General features: G+C 45.7%; 1 protein-coding gene and 1 long non-coding RNA gene across 4 annotated transcripts; one reads left to right on the top strand and one right to left on the bottom strand.

The window, feature by feature from the left end:
- Window positions 1-55: 55 nt before the first annotated feature.
- Window positions 56-8419, bottom strand: LOC308463563. The gene is made up of 3 exons (XR_013979614.1): window positions 8284-8419; window positions 7559-7665; window positions 56-2533 (listed from the first exon to the last, which is right to left on the bottom strand). It is a non-coding gene; the product is annotated as an uncharacterized lncRNA (long non-coding RNA).
- A 46-nt stretch (window positions 8420-8465) lies between these two features.
- AMDHD2 (amidohydrolase domain containing 2) lies at window positions 8466-21525 on the top strand. 3 transcript variants are annotated; one of them, XM_080982021.1, is made up of 12 exons: window positions 8466-8575; window positions 10539-10645; window positions 11319-11455; window positions 12366-12505; window positions 14468-14522; window positions 15252-15464; window positions 15787-15875; window positions 16273-16417; window positions 17336-17443; window positions 18181-18249; window positions 19032-19133; window positions 20137-21525. In XM_080982021.1, the coding sequence occupies exons 2-12, from the start codon at window positions 10560-10562 to the stop codon at window positions 20223-20225; spliced, it is 1233 nt and encodes a 410-aa protein (XP_080838147.1). In that variant the 5' UTR covers window positions 8466-8575; window positions 10539-10559; the 3' UTR covers window positions 20226-21525. The 3 variants fall into 3 exon arrangements, with proteins under 3 accessions (XP_080838147.1, XP_080838149.1, XP_080838148.1); XM_080982023.1 differs by lacking the exon at window positions 8466-8575 and adding an exon at window positions 8592-8681; XM_080982022.1 differs by lacking the exon at window positions 8466-8575 and adding an exon at window positions 8751-8902.
- Window positions 21526-22084: the final 559 nt, after the last annotated feature.

The raw sequence follows: 22084 nt of genomic DNA, 5'->3' as shown, positions 1-22084 counted from the left end.
TCCTTCTCATGGCATACATCAGCTTTGGGGAGCCTGTTCCCCCCCCCCCCCTCAGCAAGCACAGCCAGTAGTCAGGCATGATAGGAGTTGCAGCACCACAGTTCTCTTTACAGCTAATGTACACCACGTGCACACCTCCAGGTTTTCTTGTGCATTTGAAGAAAGCATCTTACGGATACCGCAGTAGAAAATTGGGTATAAAAATGTGAGAACTTGGCTTTTATTTACATTTAAGGGAGTAGATGCAGATCACTAGATATGAACTTTCACCAAGGATCTGTAGACTGCAGGGATGTGGAAACCGCAGCTCTAACAGTAGCTAGAAGGCTACAGCTTTTATTATAATCTCTCCATTGGCTAGGCTGGCTGTGGCTGATATGTAGCTGAAATCAAACAGGCAGTTCCTCAGCCCTGCCATGCTTCATCTTTCCAACTTCCACCCTTTACTCATGGTGCAAATGTTCTAAAAACCAGAGCCATGATTATCAGGACTCTTGATTTGGGCCTATTATAACTTCAACCAATAGCTAATGAAAGTCTATACTTCATAATTTCCCCAGAGCTGGATTGTCTAGCTCTGGGAATATGAGCTACAGTTGTGCAGTAACAGCTCTTTCATGTATGGGCATTTATGAAGGGAAAAAGTTTCCTCCAGATATTTGCATAGTCTGAAGACAGGTTCATACTGCCCATATTTCATTGAATGTAACAATGTAACCTGTACATGGAAGATTACATCACCATAATTATTACGAAAGAAGTATGGTAGCCAACAATCTAGTTTTCTTGTTTGAAGTAGATTCAAAGACTGACTATATATATATATATATATTTTGGAAATGAAGACTTAATGGCAGCCCGTTGCTTAGAAAGATGTCCAGGGCTGGCTTTCAAAGTAAGTAGCTACTCAATTGCTTCTTAAAATATCTCTCTGCCTAAACTACATCACAGGGTTGTGGTGATGATAGTATGGAGAGGCAGAGAGCCATGCACATCACCTTGAGTTCCTTGGAGGACTGGCAGGGTAAAAATAGAGATATAACCTAAGGTCACCCAGTGAGTGGCATGGCTGAGTGAAGATTTGAACATGGGTCTCCTTGTGCCTACACTGATAGTTTAGACCAGTGGTCTCTAATTGGCAAAGTACTGAGGAACCAGTTTTTAAAAAGCAAAGCCATGGACCCCGTTCCCCCCCCCCTTTGAAAAAAAAAGATATCTGGGTGTGTGTGTTTGTTATGTGAATGGTGCCACAGACCCCCTGGGTGGGTTACATAGGACCAATTGAGAACCTCTGCTCTAGACTGCTATATACCATATCTACCATATCTTGTTGACTGTCAAAGCAGATAACTTCAAGAGACAAGAGATTGCAATCCTGTGCATGCAAATTTAGGAGCTGGCTTAGCTGAATTGAATGCTTCAGAGTAAACATGTGGCAGCTTTTCCTTCCCAAATGTGACCGTTGTTGCTGTTGAGCATCCATTCACCAGCAGGCCCCAAGGTGCTTTACAACAATTTAAAATTCAGAACTGAAAACAGGTGGGCTCTGAAAAACATACATCTTGGATGTCAAAGGTGAGAGTAAAAAGGTGCATCTCCAGCATTCCCCAAAAGCTGTATAGTGAAAAAGCAGGCACACCTCTATGGGTAGGAATTCCACCATTTAGGGGCTGCCCCAGAGAATTCTCTCTCCTGGGCCGCCACCACCCAAACTTCTGAGTGTGGTGTGGAACTACAAAGAGGGTCTGCTCTACTGATCTTAACACTCAGGAAGGTCTATAGGGAAGCAGACATTTCAGATATTTGGGGCCTAAGTTGTAGGTGGCTGGAGATACCAAAGTGACGGGAGCATGATGTGCATAGTCCTTTACTACTGTCTTTAAATAAGCAGCATAATTTAAAAAGACAGCCTGCAAAGAAATGTACAAAGCACGCACCCTTTTCTCACAAATATGTGCATGGCAACTGGCGGGGTGGGGGGTCCTGTGTATTTTTTAAAGAAAAAGTAGTGAATGATCCACCTGTGCACCATTACCCAAGTCTAAATGTTTTGAGATTCTGGTGTATTATTTGAGTGCAGAGGAGGCAAAACCACATAAGGGACCATGTGCAGAAATACAGAGTAGTGAAACACAGGAGCCCAGAATAAGCCTGGATTTTTTTTCCCTGAGAGCCGTGTTGGTGCATCCTAGTAAGGATGAAGTAGGTTGAGGCATCCCTGCAATTACATCAGCAGACAGTCTCTAGTGATTCAGGCCATTGAGAACTTCTTCGTGACTCATTCAGCCCTCCGCAGACCCTTTACGAGCTTCACAGATTGGATTGGGGAGCATCGCTCCCCACCTTGCCAAGGCAATACTTGTATGGGTCTCCTTGCAGTGGTGGTGGGTGTCGGGGGACGTGAAATGCCAGCGTTTGCAGCATCTAATTAAGGGGAAAATGGTTTGGGTCTGCAGATAAGCTCTTGTGAAATGGAACGGATCGCCTTGTTCTGATTTTGCATTGAAGCTCTGCGCTGCAGAGTGAGTCAGCCCTGCAGAGGAACAGAGAGGGGGAGGGAGAAGCTGACAAAAGGGAGAGGGAGAAGCAGCATCAGTAGTGATGGATAATATCCATTAATAGGCCACCTCGGTCCCTGGAAGAGGCCTTAAGTCAAATGCTGATTGCGTAGGTAAATTCTCTTTCCGTTGACTGTGCTTCATCTTTTAGCTCTCTTCCCCCCCCCCCCAAAAAAAAAGTCCTGGGGAGGAAAAAGCAAGACTGTACTGACATAGGTTCCTAGCGAAGATTTAATTAGAAGTGTAGATAATTACAGGTCCTGTCAATTCCTTTTTCTGAAAGAAGGATCACATAGTACAGATAGCTGGGGAGGGGGGCTTAAGATGTTGCTGGACTCCCAGTGCTCATCAATCCCGGCCAGCATTCTCCATGGTCATGTTCACACCATAAATTTAAAGCACTATCGCCATGGTTTCCCACAAAAAGATCCATGAGCAGTAAGAATTTAAAGGAACTTAAAGATGCCAAGCTGCCTATTCCCTCCTCAGAACTACAGTTCCCAGTGTGGTTTAACAATCCCACTTCGGAAGGAACTCTGGCAATTGTATCTCTGCGAGTGGAACAGGGGTCTCCTAACAACTCTCTGCACCCTTAGCAAACTACAGCTCCCAGGATTCTTTGGGGTGAAGCCATGACTGTTTAACACGGTATGATAGTGCTTTAAATGTATGGCGTGCCAATTATAGAGATCTTGGAAGTCATAGTACAGTAACATCTTGAGAGCCTGCGGTTCCCCAAACAACTCTCTCTGAATGGAACACTAAAGTGTATTTTCTGTGGAATGGCTGTAGCTGTTGTGACCTACATGTGTAGCAACCTGGTTGTAAGCTTTATTTATTGAGCCTGCCAAAAAAAATCTTCGGAAAAAACTGGATTCCTTTTCAAAGAAAGGTTGGATTTATTGAGGAGAGGGAGAGAGTAGTAACACATGGCAGTAAAGTGCATTGCTCTCTGCATGTAGATGATCCTAGATTCAGTTTCTTGATGTCTTCAGGTAGTGGGAGAGACCTCAATCTGAGCCCCTGTGGAGCAGCTGCCCATCAGTGTAGACAAGGGATCACCAAGCTTTTGGAACATTGACACTGTTCCCTTCTCTCTCCGATCCTCCAGGTCACACTCCCCACCCCATCTGTTTCTGGAGAAACAGATCCTTCTGGATCCTCATAATCTTAGCATCAAAACCACCAGCACCTGGCTGTGTCCACAAATGGGATCCATGATTTGTTGCTGGTCTTGTTGTTATGTAAAAACCATGAGGATCCATGGCTTGGATCAAGGTTTTTGTGTGGATGACAAGCTCCAGACCTGTGATTTTTTACTGCGCTGTCTACAGCGTAAACTTTTTTTAGTTGCTGGGTTTTTTGAGACCTTGTGTAAAAAATCACTCAAATTCAGTACTCTTAATTCCTTTGAACCTCCTGATCAATGGTTACCAAACTTTTTTCCTTGTGGATCATTTGAAAGTTACTGGCAAACTCCTTTTTCTGTCTTTTGTAGCAATTGCAGTGTGCTGTGTTAGATGCTGTGTGGTTTTTAATTGTATTTTTATTGCTTCTTTTATTTCTTACATTCTCTTTTATTGTATTACAATTTTCATTCCATGGAACTCAATGAAATACAAAATAGGGAATAAAATAAACACTAAAATCACAACTAAAAACTTAATGATGACATGCCACGGATCACCTGAATGAAATTCAAGTCACAGTTTGGGAACCCTTGCCCAAGAAACATTATTGTTTATTTCTATTTTATTTATTGCATTTAGACCTTACTAAAGGTGAACTCAAGGTGGCTTATGTGGCCCTCCCTCTCCTCATTTAAGCCCTGCAACAATCCTGCAAGGTAGATTATGCTGAGAGGCAGCAACTGGCCTAAGGTCACCCGGTGAGCTTCATGGCCAAGTGAAGATTAGCTCTTCCAGGACCTAGTCCAACACTCTAACCACTCCACCGCAATGCTACCAAACCAAGCACTAGCAAAATCCATCCATGTTCTGAACAGACACCGCACACAGTCTCTTTCTTCTGCTCTCCTATCCTGTGTTTTGTTTTCTGCATCTGATCTGCTTTCCTGTGGATCAAAAGAGTAGCTAACTCAGGCTCCTAAATTTTCCCCCTGGAAGCTGATGCTCCAAGAGCAATCTAATCTACAGAGAGGCCTGAGAAAAGGACAGAGGTGCAAAACGCACACCAACTAAACCCTACATCTAGATCATGTGCCTGTTGCCAAGTGATACAACTGGTGCTTCGCAGCTTGAATTCAGCTCAAGGGATTGTTTTACATGGCCTCCTGGTCAGCCCTTTGCCCTCTGCTCTCCTAGCTGGGCCAGGACCGAGGAAGGCAGGCATAAGAGCGGATTGCCGTGGTAGATCAGATCAAAGTCTTATCTCATGGGTGGGGAAACCCAAACTTTGGGGTGTCAAATGTGGCCCTCGGGGCCTCTGTATCTGGCCCTTGGAACTCTCCTCTGGCAACAATCATTCCTCCCACACCACACCTCTCATTGACTTTGCTTTGCACCTTGAGTGTTTTTGCCTGGCTGGAATGTGTCCTTGGGCGCTGATAATATCTCCTGCTTGTCTGAATGGAGAAGGGTTTGCAAGCGTTCAACCTACTGTACAAAGAGGAAATCTGCATCTTTGCTCTGCTCCCTTTTGCATTTGGCCCCACCCACCACTATCATGTGGCCCTCAGAAGGTTGACCAGAAGGGAAAGCAGCCCTTGGACTGCCCCCTGGTCCACCTAATCTAGCTTTCTACCTCACAAGCAAGCCATACAGGTGATGGTTATCCCCAATTGCTTCACCCTGGTACCTAGCATTCAGAGGTAAACTGATGCTGTCCATGGCAGTTTCATTTTAACTACAATGACTATTGACTCGTTCATCCCCAGTGCACATGGAGCGTGCGTTCCAACCAAATATGGGTCAAGCGTTGATCCATTAGACTGAACCCAGTCGGAAGGTGTTTTATGCATGGACAACACTACCTTGTGAAGATTGAACCAATACCCCTCCTTGTGTGGAGGTGCCCTACAGTCATGCCTCGGTACAGTACAGAGGTACCTCGGGTTACATACGCTTCAGGTTACATACGCTTCAGGTTACAGACTCCGCTAACCCAGAAAGAGTACCTCGGGTTAAGAACTTTGCTTCAGGATGAGAACAGAAATTGTGCTCCGGCGGCGTGGCGGCAGCAGGAGCCCCCATTAGCTAAACTAGTGCTTCAGGTTAAGAACAGTTTCAGGTTAAGAACGGACCTCCGGAACGAATTAAGTACTTAACCTGAGGTACCACTGTACTACCAATGGAGCACCGTCTCACTGATTTACAGGGGGAGAGTCTGCATCAGCAGTAAAGGTGGCGTCTCACTATCATTACCTGGTATCATAGCTGTGTACACACCATATATTTAAAGCACATTCAAGCACCCCACTCCAAGGAATCCTGGGAACTGTAGTTTACCCACAACAAAGCTGTGATTCCCAGCACCCTTAGCAAACTACAGTTCCCAGGATTCTTTGGGGAAAGGCTTTAAATGTATGGTGTGGATGTGACACATCATGGTAGAACTCAGACGTCCGCTTGAAGGGGCCCCTCAGCCTCATTTTTATTCTGTTGGCAAGAAGGGGAGATGGGCTTTCAGAAAGAGAACTAAAAGGAGGTGGCAAAGAGAGGGCGTCAAGGGTGGCCCTCCCCACGTCCATCTCTGGCCTTAACAGCACCCTTAAGGAACTACAGTTCCCAGGATTCTTTATAAAGTGAAAAGAGAAGTGTTAAAGTAGATTTCAAGAGCACTTTGTGCAAATATGAACAAGCTCTATTCTACCAAGTCTTTGCGTTGCAGGGGTTGGGCTACATGACCTTTGGGGGTCCCTCCCAACTCTACAGGTCTGTGAAGCAAAACCAGGCACTGGGTTATAAAGCAAAATCTGGCTGAAGAGCCTTTAGGTGCGTAATCATTATTCAGCGTCTGCATCTTAGCAGGAAGAGGGGTGGCAAGGAGGAAGAGTCTACTTATTTTGCGGTGCCTTCCAGCATGAGTGACTCAGCCCTTAGCTCATGTCCTCCCTGCCTTGCCACTAAGATGTCAGAAGCCTTTATTAATATGCCAGACCTGTTGTCAGGAAACCTTTCAGCAGGGAATAAGAAACACCTCTCAGCGACCAACAACACAGACGAATGACTGGTTTTCACAGCCACCTCAGATTTCCATCACATTGATACAGTTCTGCAACTATGTCTTTCTGCATGCATCATTATATCCTACATTCGTGTTGAATATATATATATCCCCCACGCACACACAATGCCCTGAAATCTGCAACAGATGAGCAATGGATTTGATGGTATCAGCCAGAAGATCCTTGACACTGAAATAGGCACATGGTCCTGAAGATTTGAGCAAGGTGTTACTAAAGTTATGTATTCTGTGCATGCTGGCATCCCCTCCAAAATCCACATTTAACTCCCGATTTTTGTGCCACTGAATTAATTATTAGTATTGCAGGCTTCAATAATCTTCTTCAGCTTGAAGGCCACATTCCTTTCTGGGCAACCTCCTGAGGACCACATACCCAGCAGTGGGTGGGATCATGAGCAAAAGTAGGTGGAGCAACAAATGTTAATTTATGCACCCCCACATCCTCTCTCGCCTCCTTCCAAGCAATCAAGAGGCATTAACAGAATTCCAGCTACATCAAAGCAAGGCTGGGGGATGGGGTATTGACCTGGTGAGAGGGGTGTGTGACTGAGGAATCAGAGAATTGTAGCATCATCGGAAAGGACCACAAGGATCATCTAGTCCATCTTTCACCCAACATGGGGCTCGAGCCCACAAGCCTGAAATTAAGTGTCTCATGCTCTACCGACTGGTGGTATAGCTTTACCCATATCCTAAAAGTTGTGGTATAATAATAATAATAATAATAATAATAATATATGTGAAGTACTTTGAGCACTTGAAAGATAAATGCTGCTTCATTATTATTACCTTACCTCTGCCTCATTTCCATATCTCACACACACATATTCATAGATCTTGTGTACTAACATGCAGTATTTCTACAAGAGCAATGATGGTGAGGGGGCAGGGCAGAGAAGAACTGGTGTTTCCCTCCCCCCCAGTCGTTCTTGTCCAATAAGCAAGCAGACATGTGGCTGTATCCTGGTTTCCAGTTGCGCTTTACCTCAGCACCATTGTCACTCTTCCGGAAAAAAAGGAAACTGCCTGCAGTATGCAAATATTGTCTGTCATACCCATTTCTTAGCTGCCCTTTGGCATGTTCTTGCTGTCTCAGGGTTCCCAGAACAAGAAAGAATAGGTGGCTAGAAAGCAAAACAAACAGTTACAGCAAATGTACAAAGGTCCTGGAGGCTGGCACATTAGGGCAAATGGGGCACTGCCCAGCAGGCATCTTAACTGCAGTCAGATTTTATAGTTTAACCGATTTTTACATATATATGTATTTAATGTATTTCTTGTACACCACTTGGAGTAGATTGTAGTTAAGCCGTACAGAATGAGTGAAAACAAATACAGAAACAACAACAACAACAAATTGTTCAAATAAATAAAAGTAAGATAAAATGTTTAAATAAATAAAAGTAAATAAAACAATAAATTGCTTAAATAAAACATCTAAATCAAGTAAACAAACAAACAAACAAACAAACAAACAAATAAATAAATAAATAAATAAATACATATGTATATCTACCACCTAATTCCCCGTCTCCATAGAATTGTATGCTCAGCCATTCCTAGTCAGCTGTTACTCTGACCATCTCAAGATGGAGGTAAGGGTTGCTGCCGGCACTGTTCCTTTCCTTTCCCTTCCCGTCATGGCGGCTCGTCTATGCCGCTCACGTGCCCGTAGGGAGCCCATTCCCCCCCCCAGTCTTTCCTATCAGCTGACGAGGAAAGACTTGTCACGTGAGCGAGATCCGCTGCTGGAGAAGAGCGTTAAGGCAGAAGTTGGGCGACCCGAGAGACTGCTTATGTGTTGGGAGCCGGTAAGGCCAATGCTCTGCGCTTCTTTCCGAGGGAAACTACGGGGGTTCAGCAGCTACTCGGAACACCTCTTCTTTCCCTGGAGCAGAAATGCTAGCCAATGAGAAGGTGCTTGTGTAAAGCACATGCTAATTTATGCAAATGTAGGCGGGACTCTCTTTTTTGGGCAACTTGCCCCCCCCCGCATTGAGTGACAGATGACATCACGCTCCTCAGTTTCCGAACTGATACGCTGGGCTGAGCCTCTCCATCGCCCCTCCATTGACATGATGGGGGCCGATTTGCTACCAGTCTTGAAAATAGAAGCGAAGGCGGAGGAGGCTGACACGGTAGATTTCATTGCCCTGCGTTGTAGTGATTTAGATATGATTTACAACCCTCCTTTAAACGTTAGAATATTCCGCAAGGCAGTATAAAGTCCACAGTGCAATAAATGGAGCACAACTAGACTTGTTAATTTTTATATGTTTTAGAACAATAACTTTCAGGAGAATATACATCTATATAATTTATTTACATTATTGTAATATAATTATATCACATATTCCTATATACCTTGTGTTTTTACAAACTTATTAAGAGGCTTGAGATTTTAAGAACTAATATAAAACAGTGAAACTGAACTAATTTGTTTACTACTTTTTCCTTTCCTTTTTTAGTTAGCTTTTTAAAATAAAATTTGGTGCAACCAGAGATTTAAACTGTCACTTTGAATTGCACCTAGAAACAGACTGGCAGATGCTGTACATCTTGGTGATTAAAATATTTTTAGCACCAGTTGCTGGAAAATGCAGGAGGAGAGATTTCTGTTGTGCTCAGGTCCTGTTTGAGAGCTTCTTATGGGCATCTGGTTGGCTACTGTGAGAACAGGATGCCGGACAAAATGGGCCACTGGCCTGATTCAGCAGGACTCCTCTTATGAGCAGAGGCAGCAGTGAGGGTGGTTCTTACCCTATTATTTTTACTGCAGGGAAGACAATTACAGTTTATTTGCAAACGTATGTAGGTGTTCGGCATCACATTGGCTACCCTTGCCAGGCCTAATGTATGGTGGTGGATTCTAGTTGCCCATTAATGAAGGAAATGCACTCTGTACATGCACATGTGTTTTTAAAGAGGGCTGCCTCTGACCTCTGTGATGTGCCTTAAGTGTTCTGTTCTTTTTTAAAAAAATAGAATGCAAAATGTTGCAGCAAGAAAAGCAGAACTCTGTCAATCTTATTGTTACGTACTGAAGTTCTCACCCTGGGCGAGCAGGGGGATACTGTATATAGTTTTCACTCAGGTCCACATATTCAAATAAGGGATTGAAAGTGACGTTCAGTGATTGGATAGTTACAGAAAGTTGTTACAGTTGCATTGTAGTGAAGCTCTATATAAGCAGGCTAGCTGAACCCTTCAGTTCAGTTCTGTTCTGGCCTATGAATAAACAAGAGCTATTTGAAGAATCGCTGTGTCGTCTGATATGTTCACGCACAACTTAACACATATAAATAAAAATGTTGGAGCTTTTGTATGGTTTTGTTTATGCCACAGAGAGGTTCAAGGGAGTATGCCATCTAATTGCTGAGTTTACCAGGCATTGCACCTACACTTTCAATAACATTTTTTTAAAAAAATTAAGTCCCCTTTTTTGGCCCCACTTCCAGATCAATAAAATAAGAACAACAACCACCACCAAACCAATACAGGCCCTGCCCTCAAGTTTACAGTCTAAAAGATAATGACAAAACACGGGGAAAAGGAGATGGAGAGAGGAGGGGGGAGAAGCAAACCCAGTCATTGGTTTTTAAGGTTACATTTCTTATGGTGACAGGCAGGGAAGGAAACAATTCAGGTAACCAGATGGAATGGCTGCTTCTAGGTGCGAGCCAACGGCAATGCCTGATGTGGTCTTCCTTGCAGAACTGTTTTGTTATTTCCCCACCTATTCTCTCTGTGTTTTGCTTCCTTTCTCATTACCAGGCGCATTCCCTGAATGCCTGAATGATGCCACCTGACAAAGCCACCTCAGATGCTCCAGTCTTCCAGTTTACTAACTGCTGGATTTTGAAGAATCATGAGCTGCAAAGGTGAGCGTGTGGGGGAGATGCTTTGCTTCTTGTTGTCTGCGATGGCCTTAAGGTGTGTAGCCATAGTTGAGAGTAATCATAGTACAGTGGTACCTCAGGTTAAGTACTTAATTCGTTCCGGAGGTCCGTTCTTAACCTGAAACTGTTATTAACCTGAAGCACCACTTTAGCTAATGGGGCCTCCCGCTGCTGCCGCGCCACCAGAGCACGATTTCTGTTCTCATCCTGAATCAAAGTTCTTAACCTGAAGCACTATTTCTGGGTTAGTGGAGTCTGTAACCTGAAGTGTATGTAACCTGAGGTACCACTGTATGTCCTGGATCCAGTGACATGGCAAACTGAGGCTAATGAAAAATGGAATCAAAATCTTCTGAACTCTTCCTTGTGGCCATGCCAGAGTGGGAGGATGTGCATGTGAGCCTTTGTGGCTTGTTTTTGTAACACTAAACTATGGTTTATACTTACATCTGAACCAGCCTTGTATGCTTACATGTACCAGTGTTTGCTCCTGATCAAATATCTTTGTAAAGACAATGCTAATTTCTTCAACTTGCTAGCATTTGTAGACAAAGTTCCAGTGAAATCTGCTGCTTTTTATTAAATGTACTTGCAGACGCATGGCTTTCTCCCAGGTCTAGCTGTGTTCTAGGTTACTGGTTGCTTCTGTTTTCAGAGAGGACTTGTGGGTGAGAGAAGGAAAGATCCTAAACCCAGAGAAGCTGTTCTTTGATGAAAAGAAACCTGCAGACGTCCAGCTGGATTGCAAGGGAAGCATCCTGGCACCTGGCTTCATTGATGTGCAGATCAATGGTAAAGTATCGGAATAATTCTAGTACAAGAGAACACTGAGGATTAGGATGGTTTAAGCAGTGCAGAAATTGCTGCCTTGTAGATTCGGCTTGTGTAGCCCATGCTTGAATCTTTTAAAAGCTTTGCCGTGAAAATGTGACTTGTAGAAAAAGCATAGAAGAGTTAGATAAGAGAGGCAAGTTGGAAGAAAACATTATTTCATAATTTTGTGGGTTCTAAGCTTTTACATATATATGAGCAACAAGTATCCCTTAGGAAGCCCACAGTCATCATAGAATGAAAGAATTGTAGAGTTGGAAGGGACCACTATGGTCATCTAGTCCAGCCCCCTGCAATGCAGGAATCTTTTGCCTCATGTGGGGCTCGAACCCATGACCTTGAGATTAAGAGTCTCATGCCCTACCAACTGAGCAATTTTAGACTATATTTAGATCAGGAGTGGGTAGCTGTTTTCAGCCGGCAGGATCCACATGACATTGGTAGGTGAGACAACAAATCTGAATCTTAACATTTGTACAGTTGGCTGCAGTTCAGCCACACAAAAGCCAGAGATTTCTAGGCCTATATTTGCCCATCTGGACAAGTAAGAGGCATTTGTACAGTTCAAGGGAGCTGGAAAGCAGGATCCCTCCACTCAGCCAGTGATATGTTACTCCTGTACATCTTCTGCTTCCAGAGACACCCTGGATCAGCCATCTCCAACCTGGTGCCCTCCAGATGTTAAGGGCTACAACTCCCATCTTTCCTGAACACTGGCCAAACTAGCTAGGTTAGGGACATGGGAGTCTGCATCAACTACATTATTTATTTATGCATGCCCTGCCCATCTAGAGGGCACATGGTTAGGGATGGCTAACCTAGTTTTCATAGCATAGCCAGTCACAACTTATCTGTTCTTCCCTTCACACAGGAGGCTTTGGAGTGGATTTCTCTCTGGCCACAGATGATGTGGGAGCAGGAATCTCACTGGTTGCCCAGAAAATATTGTCTCACGGAGTGACCTCTTTTTGCCCGACCCTGGTGTCCTCACCATCATCTGTATATCACAAGGTAAGCAAGAATAGGGCCCTATGAATACCCTTCCTTACTCATGAGATCTAATGTTGCTTTAAGCAGCTTTTACACGCCTTGAACAACCTGCGAGTCGAACACAGCCAACCATGTGTGGCAGCCTACAGAAGTGTGATAAATCTCCCATCTTTGCTGTTTGCCTGGGATTCCAAAAACAGAGCAGCAGAGTGAGGCCCACAAGAGTCTGACATACCACAATACAAAGCTGTGTTGTTCATGTTGTTTCACAAATTGTGAAGGCCTGGATGAGCCTCTGATAGTTGAGCTGCCTTCTGTGCCTATTTCCATCTAGATGCACACACCCCAAACTCTTGTCCATTTCTGTTCTTTCTCCTTAAAGCAGGCACAGGTTGGTCAAATTAATCCCAGTAGCATTAGAATTCTCTGGGATCATGGGAGAAGTCTTGCCTGTCGCCTGGTACCCGAGGTGGCTAGTTCTCAATGAAACTGGTAGGGCAGAAGACAGGGAGCCCAACAGTAAGTGGCGCCAGAGCTAATGACAGGCGGAGCCAACTTCTTCCAGTTTTGTCCCCATCCTCTTCCCTACTGAATTCTACAAGCACAACACTGACAGAAAGGAGAAGGCATGGAGGAAGCTGCCTTTTCCTGACTCATGCCACTGATTTGTCAAGCTCATTGCTGTCTACATTAACTGGCAGCAAGTCTCCAGAGCTTTAGCAGGGGACATTCCCAGACCTACTTGAGGAGGCAGGGGACAGAACCTAGGACCTCCTGCATGCCTCTGAGACAGACAGTTCCACCCCCTGAAATCGTAGCAACTGTTTAAAGTGGTATTGTAGTGCTTTAAATGTACGGTGTGAATGTGGTCTTTTTGTTCAGTCACTGAGCAACAGCTCCTCCCATCTAAGGTGGAGTACCTCTTCAGCACATGTGTCCTTGTCTGTCTGTAGCCTTCCCAAATGAGGAAGTAAATGGTTGGACTCTAAACTGAGATTGCTAGTTGTCAAACTTTAGACTATTGATAAGGTGCTGTTTTCATGGACCTATATATATCTATGTTTCCTATCAAATAACAACGCATACCCACACTGGGAATACAGAGCTTAATAGTTGTGGAGAAAAGAAAGAAAAACAGGGTGATGGTTGTAGTTTTAGACGTTGCAAGAACAGCAGTCAAATGGAAGTGTCTCTCCACAAGCTTCCATGTGTCAATGGAGGGTGAAAGACATATTTGATTGTCTTAACCAAGTCAATAAAGGGATACCCGATCAGGAGCTTATGTAATGAAACAGGGCTAAGGCCCATTTTTCTAAGACTGTGATATCTCTCTGTCTCGTGGGGCTGAGGCCTTGTTGGTTTCATGGGTCCATGAGGCAACCAGGAAACTGGGCCCAGAAGAAGGTTTGTCCTGAAGTGCCTCTCTGACTAGGGCCCCATCCGCACCATACAATTAAAGTACTCTGATACCACTCTAAAGAGCCATGCCTTCCCCCAAAGAATCATGGGAAGTATAGTTTGTTAAGGGTGCTGAGTCGTTAGGAGGCTGCTATCACCCTCAACGAGGTACAATTCCCAAGGTTCCTGGGATCCAACGCTGAGGAAGGATCACTGGTCTGAGCCCCCACTCCAAACAGCCAAAGTTGACTCTTAAGGCAAGATAGTTGGGATGCTCTTTTATTATTTGTACTCATGTGGGTTCAGGGTAAGTGAACAATTGCAGCTATGGGACCACACACTTTAGCCAATTCAGCACTGAATGTAGTGACATCAGATGACTTTAGTCCTGAGTTCAGATGTCACCTTGGCCACATACTCAATGAGATGGCTTGACTGTATCTCATCTGCAAAGTGGGAATCTTGCCGGCTGCCCTTGCAGCATGGTTTGAACGAGTTAATTATGCAAAGTGAAGTCAGCAGGCAAAGGCTTTCTGTTCATACATTTACAGCAGTGATTAACTGTGATGTTTCTGACGACTCCAGGTGCTGCCTCAGATCTGCGTCAAAAATGGAGGACTTCATGGAGCTGGTGTCCTAGGTGAGTGTTACACCTACTCTCCCACAGGACAACATCTACCATATTCGTTACCTTTATATCTCACCTTTCTTCCAAGGAGCTCAAGGTTGGATACATGGTTCCTTCCCCTGCCACTTTACCCTCACAGCAAACCTGTGAGGTATGTTTGGCTGTAAGACAGTGAGTGGCCAAAAGAGACCCTGTGAGATTTATGGCTCAGCAGAGATTTGAACTCAGGTCTCTCCATTCCTAGTCCACCATTCCAGGGGTGGGGAATTTCAGTCCCAGGAGCCAAATGTGACTTATACGCCTCTCTATCTGGCCCTTGGGACACCCTTCCCAGGCCACGGCCTCTGCCCCCAGGCCTCACCCCTCACTGGCCTCTCCTCCTCCAGTGCTTTTTCTTGGATGGAATGTGTCCTGGAACTGTGTTGGTGCTTCTTGTTTGCCTGGATGGAGCTTCGAGAGAGGGGAATGAGGAGGAAGGTGATGAAGACTCACAGAGTTGATTGGCTCTGTAGGTCTGCCTTGCTGCAGGTTGGGACTTGCAGAAGAGGGCATCAATGTCCTCATCCAAGAACAGGGATGGGGAGCCTGTGGACCTCTAGATGTTGGGCTTCAGCTCCCATCAGCCTCAGCCCACTTGGCCAATGGTCAGAGCAGATGGGAGTTGTTTCCCAGCAACATCTCCAGGGCTTCAGGTTCCCCACTCTGCTCTAGAACTCACCCATCTCTTCTGCAATGGGACAGGGGTTCATCTGGAGGGTCCATTCATCAGCAAAGAAAAAAGAGGGGCACACCCAGAGCACTGCCTTCGCACCTTCGAGACAGGAGCCTTCCAGGAATTGCTAGACACCTATGGGAGCCTGGACAGTGTCCGTATTGTCACCCTAGCACCCGAGATGAAAAGAAGCAGTGAAGTGATCAAGGAGCTCACCAAGTGCGGCATCTGTGTGTCACTAGGTAAATATTGCCTCCTCTGCACGAGACCTTAAAGTTTGAGGTTTGGGATCTGGCAGGCAGGGAACAAGCCTAGGTCCACACATGTTTTGGAACAGCGGAAATAATATTGTTCATTCTATTATTGATCGAAGGATGCATTTGGTGTGGGGGTTCCTGGAAGCGGATCCAGAGTTTTCATATATTAGAAATGGGGAAATGCATTATATTTCCAACAGCTAGGATGCCCACTAAATATTAGGAGTGTAGGAAGTTGCCTTCTGTTGAGTCAGATGTTGGTCCCTCTAGCTAAGTACACTTGACACCTGGTTCTCCTTGATCCTAGGTCACTCCATGGCTAACCTGTCTCATGCCGAGGAGGCTGTTCAACATGGGGCCACCTTCATCACTCACCTTTTCAATGCCATGTTACCTGTGAGTATCATCAATTACTTCCAGCCCATCAGGCCCCTTGATCCAGCCCCTGATCTTAAGGTGTCTTAAGAATCTCCACACATTTTTTACCTTACTGGAAAGCAAGTTTTTGGCCTTTCTGCTTGTGAAGCTACATCTAAAAATATGGGAATGATGCCTCCTGAATGCGGGGTGGGGGTGGAGGTCAACAAATTTTAACTGGTGCCATGACTGAGAAGACCCTGTATCTGGTCCACCCCTACCCCTGCACTTGAGTCAGGGGTGGAGGAGGACCTGGAGGAGAGCCTTGAATGAAGGATTCCCATTTCCTCTGCCTGCCAATCTCCTTTCTTTAGCAGTTAAACAACACTCCATGGGGCACCATTCTGATGCTCATCCTGGTTTTGTCTACCTGCAGTTCCACCATCGAGATCCTGGGATTGTGGGACTCCTCACAAGCGACCAGATCCCCCCAGGTCAGAAAGTGTTCTATGGCATGATATCAGACGGCATCCACACGAATCCTGCTGCCCTGAGGATCGCTCACCGGGCTGACCCTAAAGGTTTGTCCCATTGGGCAGGAAATCCCCTGAGTAGTGAATATGGAGTTAGTCTTGCTAGATCGGTTCCCAGCTGCTGCCTGTAGGTACTGAGGAAACAGTGTGATTTATTCATTTATGTATGTATTTTATTAGATTTATATATTACTCTTCATAAAAAGATCTCAGGGCTGTTCAAAAGATAAAAGCACAAGAGAAAAGCACAAATAGAAAAACAATAGGACCCCCCCCCAAAAAAAACCACATATAAAAGGCTGTAGAATATTGATTAGCCAAAGGCCTGGCTGAAGAGGAACATTTTTGCTGGGTGCCTAAAGATATATAATCCAGGGGAGGTAGAGAGAGATCAGCTGGAACATGTTCATTAGTGAGAGTGAGTCCACATCTGCACTATACATTTAAAATGGTAGTGAGGCAGTGTGATACAGTGGCCAGAGTGTTGGGCCTAAGACCTGGAAGACCAGGGTTCTATCCCCCACTCAGCTGTGAAGCTCACTTGGTGGCCTGGGACCAATCACTGTTTCTCAGCACAACCTACCTTACAGGGTTATTGTGAGGGTAAAACAGGAAGACACTACCTTAAGGTCCTTGAAGGAAAGGTGGGATATAAATGTAATAAATAAACAAATGCCACTTTAAAGCCATCATGGTTTCCCCAAATAATCCTGGGAACAGTGGTTTGTTAAGGGTGCAGAGAGTAGTTATTCTCTTCACAGAGCTACAGTTCCCAGATGATTGCTTTAAAGTGCTACATTAAACAATGTAGATGGGGCCTGAAAGAGTGGGGAGTCCAGCAACATCTGAAGGGCCAGAGATTCCCTATTGTTGAGCTAAAAGAACCAATGGCTTGGCAGTTCCTATGTTCTTTGCTTACCTTTATGACAAGACTGGAGTTAACGTGAGCCAATTATGTCCCTTTAGGTCTGGTCCTGGTGACAGATGCCATCCCAGGTATGGGGCTTGCCCCAGGCAGGCACACCTTGGGCCAACAGGTAGTGGAGATGGATGGGCTGAACTCCTACATTGCAGGTGAGTTCCCCAGAATCCAGTAGGGAGGACGGGACCCTGGACAACTTTCTCATTCAGGGTTGGAGTGCATGGCCTGACTTTTGAACCATTAAGCTCCTGAAGGCCCAAACCTTGCAGATACCAGGAACAACCTCCTTCCTGCATGGCATCACCATGATGTTGGCTGCGCAAACCATTGCTCAGTGGCAGAGCATCTCCCTTGCATGCAGAAGGTTCCAGGTTCAATCTCTGGCATCTCCAGGCTGGGAAAGATCTCTGTCCAAAACCCTGAAGAACAGCTGCGCTAGATGGACCAATGGTCTGGTTCACAATAAAGGCAGCTTCCTGTCTTCCTACATTGTGTGCAGCCCATACTGGGCTCCATGCTTTATCCTGACTGCTATGGTCACAAGCCATGGACCAGTGCAAAGTGAATCTCCCAGCATATGTGTGTGATACCAGGATAAGACATTGCACACTTAGTCTTTTCCCACAACCTAGTGATGGTGCATTCTTAATTATACTGGCTAAACTTGAAGCATTTTCCAGAGCTGTTGCTCAGGTTAATGACAACAAGGGAAAAAGAAAAATGCACCTTACAGAGAAGAAAGGAATGAAGTTGTGTTGAAGTGCTGCAGACTCAATCCTAACAGCTAGTCTACTCAGGAATCAGGAAACTGGACTCGCATATTGGCTTGTGTGAACAGCTTTCCATTTAACTTTTTTCTTTCGTTCTCTCACCCCTGCCCTCTTCACAGGGACCAAAACGCTGAGTGGCAGCATTGCAACCATGGACACATGTGTTCGACATTTCAAGGATGCCACTGGTAAGGCTATTCTGTGTGGGATGAGAAGGGGCAACCTGTGGCTGTCCATACGTTCTTGGACGAAATGGTCCTCCTGTGAATCAGGAATTGATTAAGTAGCAGGAAGTAAAGAGCAGGAAGGAATGGACAGTTCTTCGAATGGAGAAAGTGGAGTCCCCCATAGATTGGGGCCTATGCTTTTAAACTTGTTCTGGCCACAGTGATTCATGCATTGGTAACCTCAAGACTCAATTATTGCAATGCGCTCTATGTGGGGTTACCGTTCAGTTTGGTCTGGAGTCTCCAGCTGAAGGAAAACGCTGCAGCTGGATTGTTGATGGGGACAGACTATCCCTGGTGCTAAAATGTTTGCCTTGGCTGCCCATAGGTCTCCAGGTCAGGCTCAGGGTCCTGTTAATAATTTACAAGGCTCCAGGATGCCTCAGGCATCCCCACCAGATCACTGAGGTCTTCAGGGGAGTTACTGCTAGTGGTCCTTCGTGGCTTGGCTGCACACCTTGTGTCCACCAATAGCCATGCATTTAGTATTGCATGCCCAATTTTATGGAACTCCCACTGGAGGTCAAACAGGCTCCCTCCCTGTCGAGCTTCTAGCACCTAGTGAAGGCTTCTTTATTCCTGCACGTATTTTCATTGAAGTCCGATTTCACCGTTTTAATTGATTTTGTTGTTGTTGTATTCTGTCTTTGTAAACCAACTTAAAGACTGTTGTAGTTAAGCAATATGTAAATTGCTTAAGCAAATAAATAAAATCGTAGTGATGGATCTTCTCTCTTTTTCAGGTTGCTCTGTAGAGACAGCACTGGAAGCTGCTTCTCTACACCCTGCTCAACTCTTGAAAATCGAGGACAGAAAGGGCACCTTGGATTATGACACCGATGCAGGTATTGGCCGTCATTGGGAGAGCGAGTGCCAAACCTCCCACCCCTAAGCCCCTCCTGTGTATGTCTTCTGCTGGAAAATCCTCAGACTGAGGAGAGGGTCTCTTCCCCCCCCCCCCATCAGGGAGAGCACAACAACTGGAGTAGGGTGTGAAGTTCTAGGGAGGGAGAGAGTAGGACAGTTTCACTGGAATCCTAGTGGACAGCTGAAGCTGTGCTTGGTGCAGCTATGACTTTGGGAAGGGGAGGAAGCATAGCTCTGCAATAGAACCCATTCTTCATGAAGCACCCAGATTCATTCCCTAGCAATCTCTAGTTTGAGGACAAAGAAGGTAACATGTAATGGGGAAGACATTCCCCTGAAATGCTGGAGAATTACTGCCAGTAGGCAATAGTATGGCCTGATATAAGGCACGTTTGCCTGTTTTCTACTCCTTTAGGGATTATCGTGGATCAGGGATGGAGACCCTGTGACCCTTCAGATGTTGCTGGACTCTCACCTCCCATAACCTTTGGCCACCAGCATTGGAAGGGCGACAGTTTCCCCATCCCTGCCCTCACATCAGTCTCGACCAGATGCACCTGTTTCAACAGGCATTGTGCCAAATATGCAAAAAGGAAATGGCCCTGAGCATTGTTGGGAGTGCTTGGTTGGCTGGTCCATTAGAGCAAATGGGGCACTGCCTCACTAACTTTCAGACTGCCACACAACTGCCTGCCTTCTAACTTACATTCACTCCAGGTGGATGGCACTGCCTGTCAGTTTCCCCCTCCTTAGTCTCAGTGTTGCCTTTCTAGAACTCAGCAGGGAGGAGGAAAGGTTATAACACTAGAGGGACTTGGCTCCACCTGTCATTGGCTCTGGCTCAGCCTATCGTTGGCTCTGGTTCCACCTACTGTCAGGCTCCCCACCTTCGACCCCATCAATCCCAGCAGGTGCCAGCTGCCAATGACCCACTGTATCCCACTTCCTCTGTTGAGTGACATAAATTTATATTCCATACAGATTTCCTGTTGCTGGATGACAACCTCCATGTTCGGGCAACCTACATTGCAGGCCAGCAGGTCTGGAGGCAGGACAGCTTTGCCATCTAAATCTAGAGCTGAGACTATGACAGCAGCACTTCAGATCAGTGGCAGAGAGTGGATTCTAGCCAGAATGGAGCATTTTTTCTCCAAATGCCCCTGTCTCTCTTGTTCCTGCACAGTGGAGGCTGGTCCATTAGGGCAAATGGAGCACTGGCCCACCATCCTCAGTTGGCCCTCAGTCAGCCAGCCCTCACCTACCTGTCTTCTTACTTAAAACCAACCCAGGCGTGGCCCTGGCTCGCAGCTTCTTCCTCTTTGGTCTCAAGTTTTGCCCTTGTGCAACTCAGCAGGCGGATGGGGGACAAATATCAAATAAGTTGGCTCCACCTCCCATTGGCTGTCGCTCCCCTCATCACTGGCTCTGACTCCATCTTCTGACCATCCCACCAGTCCCAGTGAACACCAGCCATCTCTGCTTCCTCTGACTCTGGAAAAAAGAAGTCTTATTCAAACAAGTTCCAGCTGTGGCAGTCCTTTCTACTGTTCACAAATTGCATCCTGCATGGCAAGTTGCTTGTCTCCAAGGAGCTGTGGATGGAGCTGTTTATTTCCTCACCTGGCCCCAGAAACCAGGAGGTGGTTGTCTTGTCTGGCTGCCTTCAGATGCTTGCTTCTCCCATTCTCGTGTGTGAATGCAAAGGCCTGGAGGAAAGTATTGCACACGGCTGAACCGAACCCGCAAATCAACTTATGAGGCTGTTATTATCTAAAGAACTTCTCAAGCACATCTGAAACAACAGGAACTAGACACTTGCCCCATAGATTTTAAAAATGCTGAATTCTGCACTAGGTGCCACAGGGGAGCTCTGGCCATTTTCCTCCCACAGTGCCTCCGTTGTGGCCTTCAGCCATAAACCCACCCCTACCCCTTGTCATGCTGGAATGGTGCCTTTTCTTTTACTGTCATCTTCCTTGCCACAGATTAAAGCCAGCTGAGACATCTCATGCATGTTATTCCAATTCTAGGAGGGTGAGACGCTACCATGAGCTTTTGCCCATGTCTGAGGTGTTCCTTAGGTTGCTGTTATTTGCCATCTCACTGTGTCTAGCTCCCCAGCCATCATCTAGTCATCCTAACGAAAGAACCCACCTCATCCCTTGTCCTTTCTAGTTGCCTCTGCACTGCTCTTATATGGACCTGTAATATTCCAATAAGGAAAGAACCCTGCAAGTCAGATTCTGCATAAAAACCATCCAGCTCAATTCTGAAGCCTGACTTAATCTTGCACATATGTATACCAGTTTGCTGTGCATAATACATTCTGTTTCCTGGAATAATGAGGGAAGAAAGGAAGCTATGTGGAAACTTTGTGCTTGGCCTTGTATTCTGCCTCCTGCTTCTGAGACTTTCCTGAACACCTGTCCAAATCACAGGGATGAGGCCTGTGCAGAGCTTGTCTGAGGCCCAGGGCAGGACCTTGTTAGAATAAAGTTATAAACTCAAAAAGCAGCCAGTCCCTGGCAGGGCCCCCTGCTGGCTTAGCCCTCCCCTCCAAGGCCTGGGGCAAGTGTACCCAGCTATCTCCTGCAGGGGTCTGACAGGGACTAGAAGCCAGGTTGTCTGTGTGGGGGTGTGATTTTTTTTTAGAGGTTAGAAGGCTGATACAGTGGTACCTTGGGTTACATACGCTTCAGGTTACATACGCTTCAGGTTACAGACTCCGCTAACCCAGAAATAGTACCTCGGGTTAAGAACTTTGCTTCAGGATGAGAATAGAAATCGTGCTCCAGCAGCGGGAGGCCCCATTAACTAAAGTGGTGCTTCAGGTTAAGAACAGTTTCAGGTTAAGAACGGACCTCCATAACGAATTAAGTACTTAACCCAAGGTACCACTGTATTCTCAATAACCTGAATTCTGAACTAG

This window comes from Podarcis pityusensis (genome assembly GCF_964106645.2).
Source record: "Podarcis pityusensis genome assembly, chromosome: 14".
NCBI classification, from domain to species: Eukaryota; Metazoa; Chordata; class Lepidosauria; order Squamata; family Lacertidae; genus Podarcis; species Podarcis pityusensis.
This window is presented reverse-complemented; position numbering and strand designations above follow the sequence as displayed.

What these genes read in the sequence shown, in the direction of transcription:
- AMDHD2 (XM_080982021.1), top strand. Translation starts at nt 10,560, where the DNA reads ATGATGCCACCTGACAAAGCCACCTCAGATGCTCCAGTCTTCCAGTTT. An exon ending in CATTGATGTGCAGATCAATG is followed by an intron (nt 11,456 to 12,365) that starts GTAAAGTATCGG and finishes CCCTTCACACAG; the next exon opens with GAGGCTTTGGAGTGGATTTC. An exon ending in CGGCATCTGTGTGTCACTAG is followed by an intron (nt 15,465 to 15,786) that starts GTAAATATTGCC and finishes CCTTGATCCTAG; the next exon opens with GTCACTCCATGGCTAACCTG.